This window comes from Podarcis pityusensis (assembly GCF_964106645.2).
Source record: "Podarcis pityusensis genome assembly, chromosome: 3".
In the NCBI taxonomy this organism is placed as follows: Eukaryota; Metazoa; Chordata; class Lepidosauria; order Squamata; family Lacertidae; genus Podarcis; species Podarcis pityusensis.
This window is the reverse complement of record NC_138026.1, coordinates 8,217,502-8,237,057: the sequence shown is the minus strand read 5'-3', so window position 1 is coordinate 8,237,057 and position 19,556 is coordinate 8,217,502. Positions and strand designations below refer to the sequence as shown.

Here is a 19,556-nt window from a genome sequence, read left to right as displayed (position 1 = left end):
ACCCAATTTCAGTAGAACACTGCCCTAGTACAAGGGTGGGAAACTGTCATGGAGAGGTTAAAGGTAAAGGGACCCCTGACCATTAGGCCCAGTCGCAGACGACTCTGGAGTTGCGGCGCTCATCTCGCTTTATTGGCCGAGGGAGCCGGTGTACAGCTTCCAGGTCATGTGGCCAGCATGACTAAGCCGCTTCTGGCGAACCAGAGCAGCGCACGGAAACGCCGTTTACCTTCCCGCCGGAGCGATACCTATTTATCTACTTGAACTTTGTGCTTTCGAACTGCTAGGTTGGCAGGAGCAGGGACCGAGCAACGGGAGCTCACCCTGTCTCGGGGATTCAAACCGCCGACCTTCTGATCGGCAAGTCCTAGGCTCTGTGGTTTAACCCACAGCGCTACCCACGTCCCATGGAGAGGTTGGACACAGAGAAATGGTGGGAGGAACCAGCTGGGGAACCCCCCAAGAAGACTCAGAGGCTGGGGGGTGGTGGTGGGACAACAATGAGTAGTTAGAGGGAGAAGACTGGGAAGAGGAGGTATCGGAAGCTGAGGGGGGTAACAGGGATGAGTGGGCTTAGAGATGTCCAGAGGCAGAAGCCGAAGAAGGACAGTGGAGGAACGAGGCCAAGAGGCAGAGACGAGTCAGGCCGGTGAAGAGACACGAGTGTCTCCCCCTCCTGCTGCAACAAGCACTCATCCTCCCTGGTCTCCCAGAACCCGAAGAGGGATAAAGAGGGCTCCCAGTACGTTTCCGAGCACAATTCAAAGTGTTGGTGCTGACCTTTAAAGCCCTAAACGGCCTCGGTCCAGTATACCTGAAGGAGCGTCTCCAACTCCATCGTTCTGCCCGGACACTGAGGTCCAGCGCTGAGGGCTTTCTGGCGGTTCCCTCGCTGCGAGAAGCCAAGTTACAGGGAACCAGGCAGAGGGCCTTCTCGGTGGTGGCGCCCGCCCTGTGGAACACCCTCCCACCAGATGTCAAAGAGAAAAACAGCTACCAAACTTTTAGAAGACATCTGAAGGCAGCCCTGTTTAGGGAAGCTTTTAATGTTTAATAGATTATTGTATTTTAATATTCTGTTGAAAGCCTCCCAGAGTGGCTGGGGAAACCCAGCCAGATGGGCGGGGTATAAATAAATTATTATTATTATTATTATTATTATTATTATTATTATTTACTGCTGGCTTGCTCCCGACAGGAATGTTAGGCCCTCCTAACTGGACTACAATTCCCATTATCCCTGACCACTGGCAATGCGGGCTGAGGCTGATGGGAGTTGGAGTCCCAACAACATCCAGAGGTCCACAGGCTGCCTTTCCACTCTGCCCTGGTACATGCGGACAGCGTTTGAAGCAAGGCCTCGTGGAACATTTTAATCAGAGTCAAGACATTCCTTGAGAGCACCAGATTCCAAGGCACTTTGGCTGCCATAGATCAACAGCAGCCCCTCGGGCTGTGTCTGGAAGTGGGTAGCCCGTGTCGTTGTTGTGTAACAGCTTTTATTTGCTCCTGCCAGCCCTCTCTCATCAGGACACGGGCCACTGCGTTCTGCGCTAGAACTCCTCAAGGGCAGCGTCATGTCGGGCTGATTGCATACATTCATCATGTGCAGCAGACAGATAAAACCCCATCACGCGCACAGGGAGAATGCCATGTCTGTTTCCTGACTCCTGGGCAGATGTGCATGATTTCTGAAAGTATACGACTAGTGCATTTATTTATTTTTGCCACCATGCAATCCCTCCCCCACCCAAGTGAATTTCGAGGAACAACAGACCGCTTTCCTTCCGTCAAAGAAACATCCAGCTCTGGCTGCCTCGTGGCTTGCGCGCCTGAGCAGCGCTCTCTGATGCTGGGAGCATATGGGCCGAATGCATGCGCAATGCTTGCCCGAGGCTGGCTTCAGTGGAGAGGCAGATTATTCTGATCTCCTGATTTAGTTCTGCAAGGATAGGAATCTCCTCCGTCAGCAGTTAGGCACAGTGGATGACTCCATGCGTGCAGAGTGATGTACACACACACACACACACACACACACACACAATTGTTAAATATGTCATTGCTTCTCAGGGAACTCATTGCAATATTCCTAGTCACATGCCAAGCACCACTGCCCAAGGACTTCCCTTCTGTCCACCGCTGAAGGCTCCTCCCCACCTGACCTGCTATAGGGTACTTTTTAACTACTGTTATCTGAATGTAATGCGCACCTTTTTTGCCAAATTACATCACAAAAACTAGGGTGTGCATTAGATTCGATGGCGCATTAAAGGTAAAGGTAAAGGGACCCCTGACCGTTAGCTTTTGAACTGCTAGGTTGGCAGGAGCAGGGACCGAGCAACGGGAGCTCACCCCGTCGCAGGGATTCGAACCGCTGACCTTCTGATCGGCAAGTCCTAGGTTCTGTGGTTTAACCCACAGCGCCACCCATGTCCCTCGATGGCGCATTACATTTGGGTAAATACGGTAACTCTGCAGAAACTCTTAACACTCTGCAAAAAGGGTGTTAGTTCTTTGGGATAAAGAAAAACATAATTGCCCTATGTGAAAAATGAGCTTCAGCAGCTGAGATGTCTTAAATGGCAGGATTTGCACTACCCTGTGCCTCAGGGTTCACGCTGATGTGCTTGTGCACCAGAGACACAAGTTGCATCTGCCCTCTCACACAGAGATTTAACTTCTATAAAGAAACTGAAGGTACATTCTTTCACCTTTGGTGGACGTGCCCAAGGATTAAGGCTTTCTGGGAGATGATTTATAATGAAATAAAAAAGGTATTTAAATATACCTTTCTGAAGAAACCAGAGGCCTTTCTTCTGGGCATTGTTGGCCAATTGGTGCCAAAGAAGGACAGAACTTTTTTTATGTATGCCACAACAGCAGCAAGAATACTCATTGCAAAGTATTGGAAGACACAAGATTTACCCACCCTGGAAGAATGGCAGATGAAGGTGATTGACTACATGGAATTAGCAGAAATGACTGGCAGAATCCGAGACCAGGGAGAAGAGTCGGTGAAAGAAGATTGGAAGAAATTTAAAGACTATTTACAGAAATATTGTAAAATTAATGAATCTTAGAAGGATGTTAGATAGAAACTAAGTGGTTTCCAGCTGCAATGCTTTAAGAGATATGAAAAAAGGTTTACAAATGGGTAAAAGCTTAATGGTAAGGATTTGCTGAACTAACAAACCAAACTGGAATACAAAAAAGGGAGGTTCGAGGAGGTCCAGGGAAATAAGGCTAGGGAAGGTATATTATGGAAAGTCAATGTGTTTTTAACTGTATCTTGTATGTTTTCCTTTATTTTTCCTTTTCTTGTTATATTTTAAAAATCTTATTCTTTTTTCTGTATTTTGTACTTTCTTGTATTTTTATTTTTATTTTTTTGTTTTTGTATTCGTTGAAACTTTAATAAATATCATTTTTTTAAAAAAAGAGATTTAACTTCTAGACCAGCCTTCCCCAATCTTAGGAGTCTCTAGATGTTGTTGGACTATAATTTCCATCATCCCTGAACTTACTGACTAGGGATGATGGGAGTTGTAGTCTAATGAAATCTAGGGACTCAAAGGGACTCAAAGATGGTGTTCTAGAGAGTCTGGGGAAGAGGGCTGAAACTTGAAGAATGGCAAACCCTAGCAATTCATAGCAACATTTTTTTCACGGCACCCCTGTAATCTCTCCCCAAGGCAAAATAAGGACAGCATTTACCTGGGACAGATACCATAAGATCAGGCCTGTAGCTCAAACAGAAACCACTGGAGGAAACGAAATTTAAGAACTTAAGGCAGTTATAGCGTACCCTTCCTAGGTAATTGCCACAATGGCGTCTTAATGATATATCTGAAAGCGTAAATGGGAGACATGATAGAGCGAAGTCAAGCTGCTACACTTCAAAGAGGAAGCACAGCTCACTTGTTCTTCCAGGTTATGTGCTTCCACATAACATACGAAATCAGCCAGGTGCAGAGCTGCAGAAATGTGGGGGAAATATGCAATTTTCCTTTAACACACTTTCTGCTGATCTTTTTTTGGCTCAGACCACAATCTGTAAAGGTAAAGGTAAAGGGACCCCTGACCATTAGGTCCATTCGTGACCGACTCGGGTAGCGACGCTCACCTCGCTTTATTGGCCAAGGGAGCCGGCGTACAGCTTCCGGGTCATGTGGCCAGCATGACTAAGCCGCTTCTGGCGAACCAGAGCAGCACACGGAACGCCGTTTACCTTCCCACTGGAGCGGTACCTATTTATCTACTTGCCCTCTGACGTGCTTTCAAACTGCTAGGTGGGCAGGAGCTGGGACTGAGCAACAGGAGCTCACCCTGTCGCCGGGATTCGAACCGCCGACCTTCAGATCAGCAAGTCCTAGGCTCTGTGGTTTAACCCACAGCGCCACCACAATCTGTATCCAACCCCAAAGAGATCTGCATTGCATCTCTGACAACACAATATCCTCTGTGCGTCACGGCACAGAACCTCCAAGTCTCCTGAGGCCTTCACCTTGCGAACAAGGCCCCCTCTTTCCACTCAACCTCCCATCTGGGTAGTTTGCAGAGTAGCAGCTGGGCACGGTTGATTAGTGCCAAGAGGGTTACAGGCTTCCGTAAATCCTTTTATACACCTGTGAATGCGCGATGCCTCCTAGGGCAACTGGCAGCCATGGGAGCCACACCTGAGGCTGAGTTGATGCTTTGCAGCAAGAATCCAAGTATAAACTGTCAAGAAGGGTAAGAAGGAAGAACAGCTGACATACAGGTTCATCAGCAGCTTCCTGGAATATATACATGTTCATCATCCCATAGCCTGGACTGAGACAACAAGCTGGAAAGTTATTTGGCATTCTGTCTTACAATCAAAGTGTAGAGAACCCAGGCTTGATCGTTTTATGATTTACAAACAAATCTGGGGAAATGGCACTCAGATGAGCCAAAAACATTTCTGAAATTGTGACAGCCTATGTCTACATCGACTTATGCTATAGGGGGAACATCTGATATTGTCTACACAGACTTCCATCATAATTAGGTAATCCGCTGCAATTTGCTTACTGGAGGAAAAACAAGAGGACCATTAAGTACAGTGGTACCTCGGGTTACATACGCTTCAGGTTACACACTCTGCTAACCCAGAAATAGTACCTCGGGTTAAGAACTTTGCTTCAGGATAAGAACAGAAATCGTGTTCCGGCGGCGTGGCAGCAGCAGGAGGCCCCATTAGCTAAAGTGGTGCTTCAGGTTAAGAACAGTTTCAGGTTAAGAACGGACCTCCGGAACGAATTAAGTACTTAACCCGAGGTACCACTGTACACTTTTTCTAAAAAGGACTGACAATAAAAAATAAAAATTTGAGCAACATTTTCCGAGCTGCACACATAGCATATTAAATAATACATATTTCATAAACTCGCATCTAATAGCTTCAAAAATTCAACTGGTGTGGTTTCGTTGCCTTTCCATGCAGGAAACACTACAAGTTGAATATCTGCCAGGCAGCCATTAAAACCATTGCTGGAGAAATACAAGCTGAGCTAGAATGTACAGTGGTGCCTCGCAAGACGAAAAGAATCCGTTCTGTGAGTCTCTTCGTCTAGCGGTTTTTTCATCTTGCGAAGCAAGCCCATTGACGGATTAGTGGATTAGCGCTATTAGCGCTATTAGCGGCTTTTAGCAGCTTATCAGCTTATCGGATAAGCAGATAAGCGGCTTAGCGGCTTAGAAAAAGGGGGGGGAAAGGGAAAAAAAACCGCAGGAACTCGCAAGACATTTTCGTCTTGCGAAGCAAGCCCATAGGAGATTCGTTTTGCGAAGCACCTCCAAAACGGAAAACTCTTTCGTCTAGCGAGTTTTCCGTCTTGCGAGGCATTCGTCTTGCGGGGCACCACTGTATATCACAGATCAGCGTCAAGAAGATGCCAGCGTGGTTAATGAACAGAGTCAAAGAAGCTGTTAGTAGCAAGAAGTCTCGCTTTTAAAAATTGAAGTATTGTCCAAATGATAATAACAAGTTAACATAAACTTTGGCAAAAGAAAGGCAAGTAGCAATAAGGAATGGGAAAAAGAACGCATTGCTAAAACATTAAGACTAATAATACCGCCCCCCAAAAAAAACCCTATTCAAATACATTAGCAGCCCGAGGTCGGCTAAGGAAGCAGTTGGACTTTTTTGGACAAGGGACTCAAAGGTATGCTAATGGAAGAAAATAGTTTTAAATCAGGGATCAGCAAACTTTTACAGCAGGGGGCCGGTAAACTGTCCCTCAGACCTTGTGGGGGGCCGGACCATATTGTGAAGGAAAAACAATGAATGAATTCCTATGCCCCACATATAACCCAGAGGTGCATTTTAAATAAAAGCACACATTCTACTCATGTAAAAACACACTGATTCACAGACCGTCCGTGGGCCAGATTTAAGAGGCGATTGGGCCAGATCCGGCCCCTGGGCCTTAGCTTGCCTACCCATGCGCTAAATAAAATCTTTGCATCTGTCTTCACAGCAGAAGATGTAGGGCAGATCCTTCGGCCTGAACTAATTCTCACAGAAAGTGAGTCTGAGGAACTTAGGCAAATAGTAGGGACAGCAAGCAAAGTTCTAGGCTTTTTTGACAAAATAGTGGGTCTGGATAACATCCACCCAGGAATTCTTAAATAACTCAAATGTGAAACTGCTGATCTACTAGCCAAAACATGCAACTTGTCCCTAAAATCAGCCCCTGTCTCTGAAAACGGGGGGAGCCAATGTAAAACACCCATTTTTTTAAAAAGGGATTCAGAGAGGGGATCTGGGAAATTACAGGAAAGTTAGCTTAATGTATTTTCTGGGAAAACTGGTGGGAATCACTATTAAATATAGAAGAACAAGCCCTGTTGAAGCAGAACCAGGAAGGATATTGCAGAGGTGTAAAAGGTTCAGAAAAGGGCAACCAAAATGACCAAGAGTTTGCAGAAACTGGGGGGGGGGGGGGCGGCGGCGACTGCCATATGTCCAGGTTTTCGAAAATTCAATTTTTGTTTGGGGGGCAAACTTGTGGAAGTTGTGATTAACAATGACTGTGCTGCCACCAATTTACCTGTTCAACTTCTTTTTTTAGTTGCTATTTTGAAAATAATGATTTATATATCGTATTTGTTTTATTGATGATTTAAAAATATCTTTAAAAAAATATTTTAAATGGCTTATGCTGCATTTGTGGTATTCTGCTGTTTTTCAGTAGATTATGGTTATTTATTGTTTGTAAGCTGCTTTGAGATTCAGCTGAACAAAAAGCAGCATAGATATACAATAAATCAAATCCAATTTAGAGGCAGGGCTTTTCTTACATTCTTAAAAGCTGATTTCTCCTGTACGCTGGGATACAGCTTTCCATATTCTACGCGTGTGCCATCCATCCCATAATAGATGCCAGGAGCCCATGCAGAGACAATCTGGCCATTCTCACACCATTTCCAATCCCAGAAGATAAGTGGTGTTACTCTGCTGCAGCAAAAATAATGACGAGTCCTGTGGTGCTGGAAAAGTGCTACCCTGAGAACGGCAAGACCTGAGGGATGGGAGATAAATTCCTAAACAAAATAAAAAAATGAAAGAGACTAAAACGTTTAGTATGAGTATGGCATGAGCTTTTGTAGGCTAGAGACCCTACTTCATAGGTGGGGGTTAGATATATAAATAAAGAGGCTGTGACTCATTCGTGGCTAATAATACAGTGGTACCTTGGGATGCAAACGGGATCCGCTCTGGAGCCCCGTTCGCATCCTGAATGGAACACAAGACGCGATGGCGCATCTGCGCGTGTCGCGTTTCGCCACTACCGCGCATGCGCGGGACGCCATTTTGGGTGTCTGCGCATGCGCGAGCGGCGAAACCTGGAAGTAACGCACTCCATTACTTCCGGGTTGCTGCGGAGTGCAACTCGAACGCGCTCAACCTGAAGTGCATTCAACTCGAGGTATGACTGTAATAATAATACAGTGGTACCTCGGATTAAGTACTTAATTCGTTCTGGAGGTCCGTACTTAACCTGAAACTGTTCTTAACCTGAAGCACCACTGTAGCTAATGGGGCCTCCTGCTGCTGCCGCGCCGCAGGAGCACAATTTCTATTCTCAACCTGAAGCAATATTTCTGGGTTAGCGGAGTCTGTAACCTGAAGCGTATGTAACCAGAAGCGTATGTGACCCGAGGTACCACTGTAATTGCAGCAAGAAGACATGAACTGCACCCTAAAGTGGTTGAGGTACTGGGCATAGGACATTGGTCATAACATTATGTTTGCTGACTGGGAATGGTTGTGGAACACCGGTATAAAATTTACGGCATGTAATGCCTTAAAGGAAAATATTATGAAAATGATCTACAGGTGGTACATGACCCCAGTCAAGCTAGCAAAAATTTATCATTTGCCTGATAATAAGTGTTGGAAGTGTAAAGAAACTGAAGGTACTTTCTATCACCTTTGGTGGACGTGCCCGAAGATTAAGGCTTTCTGGGAAATGATATATAATGAAATGAAAAAGGTACTTAAATGTACTTTCCCGAAGAAACCAGAAGCCTTTCTCTTGGGCATTGCCGGCCAATTGGTGTTAAAGAAAGATAGAACCTTTTTTATGTATGCTACGACAGCAGCAAGAATACTCATCGCAAAGTATTGGAAGACAGAAGAACTACCCACCTTGGAAGAGTGGCAGATGAAGGTGATAGACTATATGACATTGGCTGAGATGACTGGCAGAATCCGTGAGCAGGGGAAAGAGACGGCGGAAGAAGATTGGAAGAATTTTAAAATTTATCTTAAGAACTATTATAAAATTGAGGAATGTTAAAATGTCGAGGTTTGGAGAAAGAAAAGGAGATTACAGCGACATAAGATTAAGCTGAAGAAAAGAATAAGAAAAAATATATTTGATAAAATTATTTAGAATTTGCTGAAATAATTTTGGAAATTGGGATGTAGGAAGGGGAGGTTTGGGGGAGTCCGAGAAGAGAGGGATATGAAAAAAAGGTTATGAAATTATACATGTTTGTATGTCTTTTTATTTGTTTGTATTGTTTAAAACTTTTCTGTAAAATCAATTAAAAAATTAAAAAAATAAATAAAAAAAAAATAAAGTGGTTGAGGTACTCCAATGCTAGCCAGAACTCTGAAAATCTATACACATGCATCTTCTGAAGTACACCAGATTACTAGGGAAGATGGGGCATTTTTACATCTAGGATTCAACATCCGTCGCACAAATTTTATCCGGCCCCAGATATTATCAGCCAAAGAATGAGAAGCTAGTGCAACTCGTACAGCGCGCTGGCGACAAATCTTCACACAGTGGTTCAAAAATAATTTTACGCCATTTATCAAATATGTGAGAAAGAGACAATTACTTACAAAGTGCCACGGAAACTTACAAACTACCTAAAATAAAGTGAACTTGCAATATCAGATTTTACTAGGTTCTCACAAATTCTTGACTCAGTTTTTCGTTTTTTCGTTTTTTTTTATAAGTTCAAGAAGATTCAAGAAAAGGGTAAGTTCAACGTTGTTATTATATGAAGTAATGAGGAAGTCGGGGTGTCAGCGCTCTATCCCCGTTTCGCCCTATTTGTCGCCAACGAGTTGCACTATCTTTATTAATGGCACAGGTTGCATTTTTCTAGCAAAGAATGAGAAGCTGGCAGGAATATCCCTCCTCTGCCTGCTCCTTCCTCAAAATAACACTGTTCCAATGGTCAGTTGTCCTGCAAGCACAGATGTGAAAGGAAGGTCTCATGCAGGAAAATTAGAAAAATTAGTTGCATATCCCTGCTTACGAATATATGAAACTGCCTTATACCAAATCAGATCAGGGAAGTTTTTAATGTGTGACATTTTAATGTACAGTGGTACCTCGGGTTACATACACTTCAGGTTACAGACTCTGCTAACCCAGAAATATTACCTTGGGTTAAGAACTTTGTTTCGGGATGAGAACAGAAATTGTGCTCCGGCGGCACAGCGGCAGTGGGAAGCCCCATTAGCTAAAGTGGTGCTTCAGGTTAAGAGCAGTTTCAGGTTAAGAACGGACCTCCGGAACGAATTAAGTACTTAACCCGAGGTACCACTGTATTTTTAATCTTTGTTGGAAGCCGCCCAGAGTGGCTGGGGAAGCCCAGCCAGATGGGTGGGGTACAAATAATAAATTATTATTATATTATTATTATTATTGGTCCATCCTAGCCCAATGCTGTCTACTCTGACTGGCAGTCTCAGGCTATTTGCCCCATCAGCTCCTTCTGATTCCTTTTATTTGGATATGCCAGGAATTGAACCTGGAAAAGCACGGGCTCCATTTGCGCTGAGCGGCAGTCCCTCCCCAACACACCTCTTTGTTCTGGCACTGACATGTTGATCTCCCTTTTCTTTCTTTTCGCTCCAGCTCCCTTCCCTTCCCCTTCTGTTGTCTTGTCTTTTTGAGTTTGTAAGCCCGAGGGCGGGGCCTCCTTCTTCTTTTCATTTATGTACCCTGCCTGTCTGGGCACTGTGTGCTGAATTTTAATTGCGGCGAGATGCTTTGAGAGATTTCTTTTTTTGTCTGAAAAGCAGAATAAAAATATAATAAGGGAGAGAGGGAGAGAAAGAGAGAGAAAGGAAGGAAGGAAGGGAGAGATGTCTCATAACAGAGGCAAACACTCCAACACAGAGCAAACAAAACCACATATGGACGACACATTGGGCTGTGAGCGTTCCTCTGCCCTTCAAGCACTGTAATGAGCCTTCAGGGGATTTTCCAATATGTGCATCTACAATGCTTGCAGAATAAAAAGCTGCTATTAGTAGCTTTGCTATGGAAAGCTGCTCAGGACTGGCTGGCTTGCTCATGTACTCCCATGGGCCGGATCCGGCCCAATCGCCTTCTAAATCCGGCCCGTAGATGGTCTGGGAATCAGCGTGTTTTTACATGAGTAGAATGTGTGCTTTTATTTAAAATGCATCTCTGGGTTATTTGTGGGGCATAGGAATTTGTTCATTTTTTATTTTTCAAAATGTAGTCCGGCCCATCACATGGTCTGAGGGATGGTGGACCGGCCCCCGGCTGAAAATGGTTGCTGACCCCTGGATTAAAGCTTCACCTGATGAGACGCAGCCCTGAAATTTGGTACACGGGTAGCCGAAAGCGCTCCGACAATTAAAGAAATGTGTGCAAACTTATAATAATAATAAATTTTATTTATACCCCGCCCTCCCCAGGCTCAGGGAGGCTAACACCAAATATAAAAACAATTGATTGAAATACAACTTAAAAACAAGATTAAAATACAACATGAAAATGCAGCCTCATTTCAGTAGGAACTCAAATCAAAAACTTTTTGGGGGATGAAAATGTCAAGTCTTTTATTTATTTTACACGAAGCACCCAACATTTGGGGCGTCTCCAGTGGGGAGGCAAGCAAATTGGACCAAGATGTTTGGAGCCTGGGGTTTTTGTTACCTCTTTTCGACTTGAATTTGCAGGCGGAGGAGCGCTTGAAGTGTCCCTCCACACATGCAAAGCCTGCTTTCTGCAAAGGCACTTGGACCTGCCTCCTTCCCTCATGCAAATCCTGAACTTTTTATCGTGTTCCCCACGAGCTACAGCTCTGAAATGTGCTTCAGAGAGTCCAAGACTACCAACTCCTCCTTTCAGGTAGCCTTGAGGTGGGAGACATTTTTGGGGGAAAGGAATGGTGGACGGCACTAGGAAAGTGTTTGGAAATAGGAAGAAATTTGAGGAAGAGGGAAACTAGAAGCCACATTTGTTCACCTTAGAGAGGGAGGGATTAGCTCAGGGGTTAGCAAACTTTTTCAGCCGGGGGCCGGTCCACTGTCCCTCAGACCTTGTGGGGGGCCGGACTATAATTTTTGGGGAGGGAAATGAACAAATTCCTATGCCCCACAAATAACCCAGAGATGCATTTTAAATAAAAGGACACATTCTACTCATGCAAAAACACACTGATTCCCGGACCATCCGTGGCCCGGATTTAGAAGGCGATTGGGCCGCATCTATCTACATCAGCCTATGCTCTATCTTTGTCACCAAACTCTGAGTATAAATCGCACACTGTATTAATTGACATTGTTTTTTGAGATATTAGTGGCCATGTGATTTGAGCTTATGAATTTTATTGTTTAATGTCTTGATTTGTATATTGGGGTACTTTTATAGCTCTGTTTAGAGTACGTAATGTTTGGATAATATAAATGTTTTAAGTCTTTTGTATCAATCCAGTATATTTTCTTTTAATTGTCGAATGATTCTGTTGCCTACCCATGGATTAGTTGATATGCGAGAGAGATATGAAAAAGCCAATCTAGAGAATGAGGGAAAGGGAATGGAAAAGCTTGCTAGGGAGGCTTCATAAAGGAAACGACTTTTAAAGTCTCTCCTCTTACAACTTGCTACGTGAGCAGTATCAAAAACAAGAGAGATCTGTTGCTTTGGCTCTCCAAATTTAGCAGTGCAGCAGCCTGCGCAGGAAATAGCATTTATACCCCCTTTCTCTCTCTCTGAACCCATCCTCCTCCCGGCCTCAGCCAACTTTGCATCAGAGGCATCCCTGAGTGACTCTCTCTGGTCTCAATATCAAGCCCTACAGTGAACTGCCTGTCCCACGCTAGGGAGGGCAAGAGAGAGCAATGGCCCACAAGGGGCACGGATGTGGGTTGCCATGGGAGCAAGCCACCCCTGTTATTTTTCACGCAGGCCGCAGCACTGCCACCGCCGCACGTGTGAGCGTTGAAGAATGGCAGCACAGCCAAGCAAATCTGCTCCACAAAATGGAGCGAGCGCCTGAGTTTGCACCACCTTGTTTTCAAGCGAAACCAGCAACCTCTGGAATGCGTGAGCCCATGCAGGAGAAGACTACACAGCCAAATATTTCCTTTTCGCAATACCTCGCAGATTTCTATTCTCCAAATCTCTCACTCGACCCCAGAGTGTATCCAACCAAGTATGGTTTTCACTTGCGAAACCACATGCCGTAATAAGTAAGTCTGTGTTACAGGCTCTTGATTTTTAAAATTTTATTTATTTTTGCTAATATTAAGTAATAATGCTATTCTTCTAGAAGTGGGCTGGTAGTTCGGAAGTTATTAATAAGGATTAGACTAAATCCAGATGAAATAAAAAACCCTTAGGTTAAATATTTTTAAAGGAGCTTAAAGGAATGACTGTTGCATAACTATTTAAAGCATGCATTGTATTTCAACATCAGTAGAACTGGAAGAGAAAAACTTCATTCTCCTATCTTAACGCCACTGTTTTTTCTCCTGTGTCAGCCTTTTCATGAGAAGCACAATTTCTCTTTCATGAGATGTTAAAGAGACCCTCCTAACTTTCCCCTCTCAAATTCCTCTTTTTAGATGTCATGTATGTATAATTGGACTTGTATGAGGTATTTGGATACACATTTCTGAGGGCTTCTCCTCGTTTTTGAAAATACGCAAGCATTTGAACTCATGGCTCCCAAATTCTGCCATGTTCCCCCATTCCACACACACCCCACTGAGCTACAGGTTGAGAACATCAGGTAGGGAAGGCCTTTTGCTCCCAATTCCCTGGGCATCGCCTAACGGATGGAGGAGCAAGGGGTTATCATTAACCAGGGTTGCCTTCCTCACAAGACTATTGATTGGTGCTTTTCATTCAGGGGTGTTGTCTGTGGATGATGTTGTGACTGGAGGGGGTGGTCTCTGGGTGGCTGCCATAGTTGCTGCAATTGTCATGCTTGTGGCATAGCTAGTCTTCGGACAAGGAAGCCTAGGATACTTGCTAATCTGCACAGGTGCAACTTCCACCTTAGTGTGTTGTAGAGTAGGGTTGCTTATCAGTTTAGCTTATGTCCCCAGATTTGCAAATCTGTCCCCGGGAAACGTGGCAGCGGCAGCCTCAGCAGCCGGGAGCCAGCCTGGTAACACGGTTGGCTCTGGCTGGCTTCAGGATCTGCTTGCTGCCGCTGCCACTGCTGAGGGGAAAGCAGGGACATCCGGCGGTACAGATCTCCTGCCCCCTTCTCCCTTTGTTTTGACAGATCAGGGGAGGCTCAGGAGTTGCAGGCGGGTGGCCATTGTCCAGGAAGGGCGCAAGGCGCGCGGTTTCTCTGCCAGGCAAGGTGCAAAGCCCTTCTTTCACACCCTGTGAAACATAAATGTGCAGAGTTTTTTAAAAACTGGGAAACCCTGCAACTCCCAAGATCAGTCAAAACAAAGGGGGAAGGGGGAAGGAGATTGGGGGAGGCTCGGGAGTCACGGGCAGGTGCCGTTGCCCAGTTTTTTAAAAACTCAGAGCATTTATGTTTCACAGGTTGCGAAAGAAGGGCTTTGCACCTTTATACAATATGCATGTGTGCTTGGGCCCAGGGTCTTTTGCCTCACCATCCCACTACTGACTCCCTGCTGCTACTCAGCTTCCAAAAAAAAAAAAGGGGGTTCCCAGATTCATTGAAAAAAATCTGGTAACCAAAATGGTGAAATGTGAAGAGATACCCATTATAACATGCAGAAGCCCTAAAACAAACCGGAGGGTGTGAGGTACATATCCTGAATTCATGTCAGACCTTTCAGATGAACAGGCCTGGAGACCTCTCATTGCTAGAGATGCAAAACTAATTATATAACAAGATTATTTGGTGACAGATTTAAAGCACTGGGGTCCGGTAGCTTCTTTTGAATTTTAGTGCCTTAAACCACAGAAACAGAGATTGAGAGAGAGAGAGAAAAGAGGAGAGAAGAATCTTCCTGTTTGTCCAGATAAACTTCAAACTGCTAAGCTTGCACATGAGGGTACAGCGCTGCGTCACTCTCCAAAAAACAGCATGCCTACAACAACATTCTGACTGTGTAACCATTGTGTAGGACAGGCTAAATGACAATCACAGGAATGCAAAGCATTGTTAGATACTGTTCAATTAACAGAAAAAGTTAACTGGCCACACATAGCCCAAGACAAGGCAGTCTGGAAATCAGACACTTTCGCAGCTTGCAGTCAAAACTCAGGACATGGAATTTATCTTACAACTGAGGGCAATGCTCAGTGCAAGTAAAGCCATACACAAAACAGAAATATTCAACTGCGGATGTGGCATTCATTGCCTCTTCACCAGTGTAAGGGGGCTCCTGGTGGGTTTTTCCACTGCCCTAAATCGAATAGAGATCTAATTTAACCGCCTTTTTTCAACTTAAATTTTGTAAACAAAGTTAAAAATGCATGCCGTCTTGAATTTTATATACTGTGATACTATCTGAAGCAATACCCCAAAGCCAAAAGTAGCTGAAAGGAAATACTGGGGGTGGGGTGTGCAATAAAATGCACTTAGCGTGGTTTGAATATTATGAAATTTGAAGATTTGCTTGGAAACTATTTTTAGAATTACTTGTAAATATTTCAAGACACAGCAACTAATAGCACACACTTCCCTGACATTATTTAGATTTTAAGAGGGAAAGTGACAGCACTGAAAACCACTGCCGGTAACTGCTGGAGAAGCTGTAGACATAAATATAGGTACGTCCTCTAGACAGTTACCAAAAAAACTGAACTACAACTTTGATTTTAGATTTGATTAGTTCTGCACCCATTCCAGTTGTCCATCTTGACTTATACCGTGTTCATTTTCTTAATGTCACTAAGGAAATGCTACCGCTATCTACCAGTGCATTTCGAAATAATAAAAAATGGGGGCAGATTACAGAAAAATAAAAGTAGGGGGGATTATGCAGAAAATGTTCTGCCTCCAACCATCCCCCACGACTACTTTGCATACACTTTAATCAGGCTTGGATTGGTGAAGAAAATGAACCACCAGTAGCAGCCAGAAACATGTCTCTGTACTTTTGAGAATGCAATTCTCATTTGTTAGTACTCTCTGGCCTGGTTCATCCCGTGCTCAAATTGCAACCCAGAGTTTTCTGTAAAGATAGGTATCTTCAAGAATGCTAGCTAAGGTGGAAGCAATGCAGCTGTTAGGAAGCCAGAATCACTCTTCTCCATTGCAGGATCACAAGTTTACCACAAACACAAAAACTACATCGTAAGAACAGGGGAAATTGGAGTTTTTGATCCAAGTTTTTCCTTCCACAACAGCAGCTGCAGAGGTTGGAATTAGAAGCAGTTGTGGAGTGGAAGGAACACAAAGAAGTAGGGAGTGCTGTTGCCACAAAAAAAGAGAGGAAAAGCGAAAATTAAAACCATATGGTCAGAAAGAGTAAAACCGAGTATCCAAGACCCTTTTTAAAAAAAATAAAAAGGAGAGGGAAAATATGCAGGATCTACCTACTAAACATGATATGAGCTGCAATCCAATATGTGTTTACCAGTAAGGAAGTCTGCAATTCTACACATGAACCTGACTGAGAGCAAAAAGTCCTAATAAAACACAGAGGACCTTATTTCCCAGTAAAATGTGGCTACAATCATGCTGCTTGCTTGCCTCGTTAAAATCAATAGGGCTTTCTTCCAAACAAACATTAGGACTGGGCGACCAGTCAAATATCCTTTTCCTGTACGTACTGTAATGGCGGAAAAAAGGAATCTGCCGCTTCATGAGCCGTAGCTTAGGACTAGCTCTGAAACAGCTCCGTTCTTCCATATTGTAAAAAATAAATAAATACAGTACTGTAAAAGCAGCACACTTGCTCGTTTGAATGTTTAGAAATCGAGATGTGCTGAGAGCAGCCTTTCCCATTCCTAACCGAGTGCAAATGTCGGATCCGGCAGAAAACTTAGCGTACAAATATATTCAAGCCGCAAAGACAATTCCGCAAGGAGAACAACATAGGCACTTGTCAGGGGTTCAGGAGCAGAGGCAAGGGCAAGGGAGGAAACAGAGAGCGAGGGGGAGGAGGCAGAAGAAAAGATGAGTGATGACGACGACCCGAGATCTCCGAGTCTTTCCAGTGAATCAGAAGATTCACAGAAAGGAGCACCAGTGGCCAGGGCAAGGGGGGAGCCTAGGGGGACACCCCAGGAAGATAGAGCCAGAGGGGACTCAGAGGGGAGCAGTTGGGAATCGGGACCAGCGTCACCGCCAGAGAGCAGGGAAGAGGAAGGGCGCCAGGGATCAAGCGCTGGCAGCTCACAACAGGGGGGAGGGCACGAGTCAGGAGTGGCCACACCTCCATCGGGGAGCGAAGAAACGGTCAGACGGAAGGTGGAAGGTTGGGCGCGCGCGCCAAGTTCAAATGCACAGGAAGGTGGCGCAGTAGGCAGGCCGGAAAGGGAGCCAGGTCCTAAAGCCCGCCGAAAGGAGGGAGAAGAGTCAGGGGGGTCAGCGTCAGCGTCAGAGGAATCCCGGAAGGAAGAGACCCCGGGGGGCAGAGGGACCCAGAGAAGAACAGTCAGGCGGAAAAGGTGGAGCAAGGCTAGGATATTAAGTTGGTGTACAAGGGGCGGAGACTCAGATGGAGCTTCGCCGATCTAACCATTAGACGTAGGGTTGCACGCAGCAGCTTGAGAATGGAAACTGTAACTCAATAAAGACTTTTATTTAATGATCGCTGGCTAGCGTGATCCTCTGTGAGCTAGGATCTGGAAGCAACTCTGACAGCACTGTTTTCTGTACTGGCGGAAAGGCGGGTTCCGTGGTCAAAAGTTCACTGTTACTCACCGCCCAAGAACTGGAGTCCTCCAGCTACCCTGCCCACAGTCCTGGAGATAAGCTCTGACACGCAGCATCCCGCGAGTGCCGTGAGGGCCACCAGGAGGAGGAGACCGCAGCCCAGACCTGTCACCACCGTGCAGATCCTCCACTCCACACTTGGGATGGCCTGGAAGGATGCATAGCGTCCACACTGTTCCACCATCACCGTGATCTGGAGGTTCTCGTCTCGTACTGGATAGGAGCATCTCCGGAAAGTGCCAAAGGACACCGATTTCTCCAGCTGAGAGCCCAGAAGCCAGTAAGGCATGAAGAAGCCCACGCAGGAGACTCCGGCACAGAGGAAGGAGAAAAAAGCCCATACTACCCCAGTACAAGTAAGGCTAGATGCCATTTTCCCAGTCATAGCTCCCCGCCCCGCACAGCCGTGTCAAAAAAAGGAGGCCGGGGACACGATTTTGCCGTGAGGGTTAGGAGGACATTTGCGCAAGTAACCCAAAGGCCTCTAGTCTCGGTAACGTTGCGGTCCAACAGAATCTTCCGGAGCAGCCATCGTATTTGGTTCTTTTATCATCCAGAGTCACCTTCCTGGTGCGGTGGAAAGTTTTCTCACTCTTCTCAATGCGTTCTGCCCTGTATTAGCTGTGGTGGTTGTAATAAGAAGCAGTCAGGGAGTGGGGGGGAGGGAAGGAAAGGACAAAGGGAAAAAAATATTATCAGCAAATAACATCAACTTGCTCCTGCAACAAAGGAATGGGGAAAGGAGGGAAAGGATACTGGGATGGGAGTGGAATTTTTCAGCATGCGGGTGGCACTGTGGGTAAAACCTCAGTGCCTAGGGCTTGCTGATCGCATGGTCGGCGGTTCGAATCCCCGCGGCGGGGTGAGCTCCCGTCTTTCGGTCCCGGCTCCTGCCCACCTAGCAGTTCGAAAGCACCCCTAAGTGCAAATAGATAAATAGGTACCACTTTATAGCGGGAAGGTAAACGGCGTTTCCGTGTGCTGCGCTGGTGCCGGTTCGCCAGAGCAGCTTCGTCACACTGGCCACGTGACCCGGAAGTGTCTCCGGACAGCGCTGGCCCCCGGCCTCTTAAGTGAGATGGGCGCACAACCCTAGAGTCGGACACGACTGGCCCGTACGGGCAGGGGTACCTTACCAATTCCAGTTCTGTGTGCTGCTGTTTTCAAAGCAGAGGGGTAGGGGGTTGTGTGAATAATAATAATAATAAAATTTATTTATATCCCACCCTCCCCATCCGAAGCAGGGCTCAGAGCAGCTAACAACAGTAAAATAATACAACATTCTAAAATCATTTCATTATAAAATCAGTTCAAATCAAATTAATGGCAACTATTGGGCAGAGTTCTGTGAGGAATGCCAAAGGAGGGGGTCAGAACAAAATAAAATTTTATTAATTTTATTTATTTTTATTTACAGAATCAATCAGCAGGCTCTCTGCCTGCTCTGCAACAGCTCAGTCAGCCGTCCATCCAGGGCAGCAAACAGACAGACAGACAGACAGACACACACACACACACACACACACACACGGAGACCTGTGCTTTTGACAGCATTGTGATGTGCAGAAATCAGTAGGGGAAGCCTTTCACATAGGACAGACTTCATCACCTGCTAATATCTGCACATCTGGTGGCTGTGGAAGGCAGAGTTAGAGAGGCCAGGTGAAAAGTTGGCAACCCCCCCCCGCACCCGCCTCCTGTAAGACAGGGCTCAGAATCAGTGTTTAATTGCATGGCAATCAACAATAGAATAGCAAGGTGATGTCATTTCTCAGAGAACAACTGGGGTACTTAGGAAATAAATCAAAAGAAGGTGGTCTATATGACTGCCTTTTCCCTGCTGCTCATGGATGAGCAGAGGGCCAGGTGGGGCCTTTTTGGGTCCTAAACAAAAATCTGCCCTTGCTTTTCTTCACAAATGTAGAGGG

At 45.4% G+C, this 19,556-nt stretch overlaps 1 protein-coding gene and 1 long non-coding RNA gene across 3 annotated transcripts in view; both read right to left on the bottom strand.

Annotated features, from left to right (window-relative positions):
* Positions 1-19,556, bottom strand: part of LOC308473752 — a 77,019-nt gene that overhangs the window by 14,965 nt on the left and 42,498 nt on the right. The window lies entirely within an intron of this gene.
* The window catches only part of LHFPL6 (LHFPL tetraspan subfamily member 6), a 30,816-nt gene that overhangs the window by 9,764 nt on the left and 1,496 nt on the right, over positions 1-19,556 (bottom strand). For both annotated transcript variants that reach the window (XR_013984106.1, XM_080999390.1), the window contains exon 2: positions 17,617-18,249. Coding sequence is in view for 1 of the 2 variants with exons in the window: in XM_080999390.1 (XP_080855516.1) it covers positions 17,617-18,013 (397 nt within the window). In the remaining variant the exon portion in view is untranslated. The remainder of the gene's footprint in view (positions 1-17,616; positions 18,250-19,556) is intronic.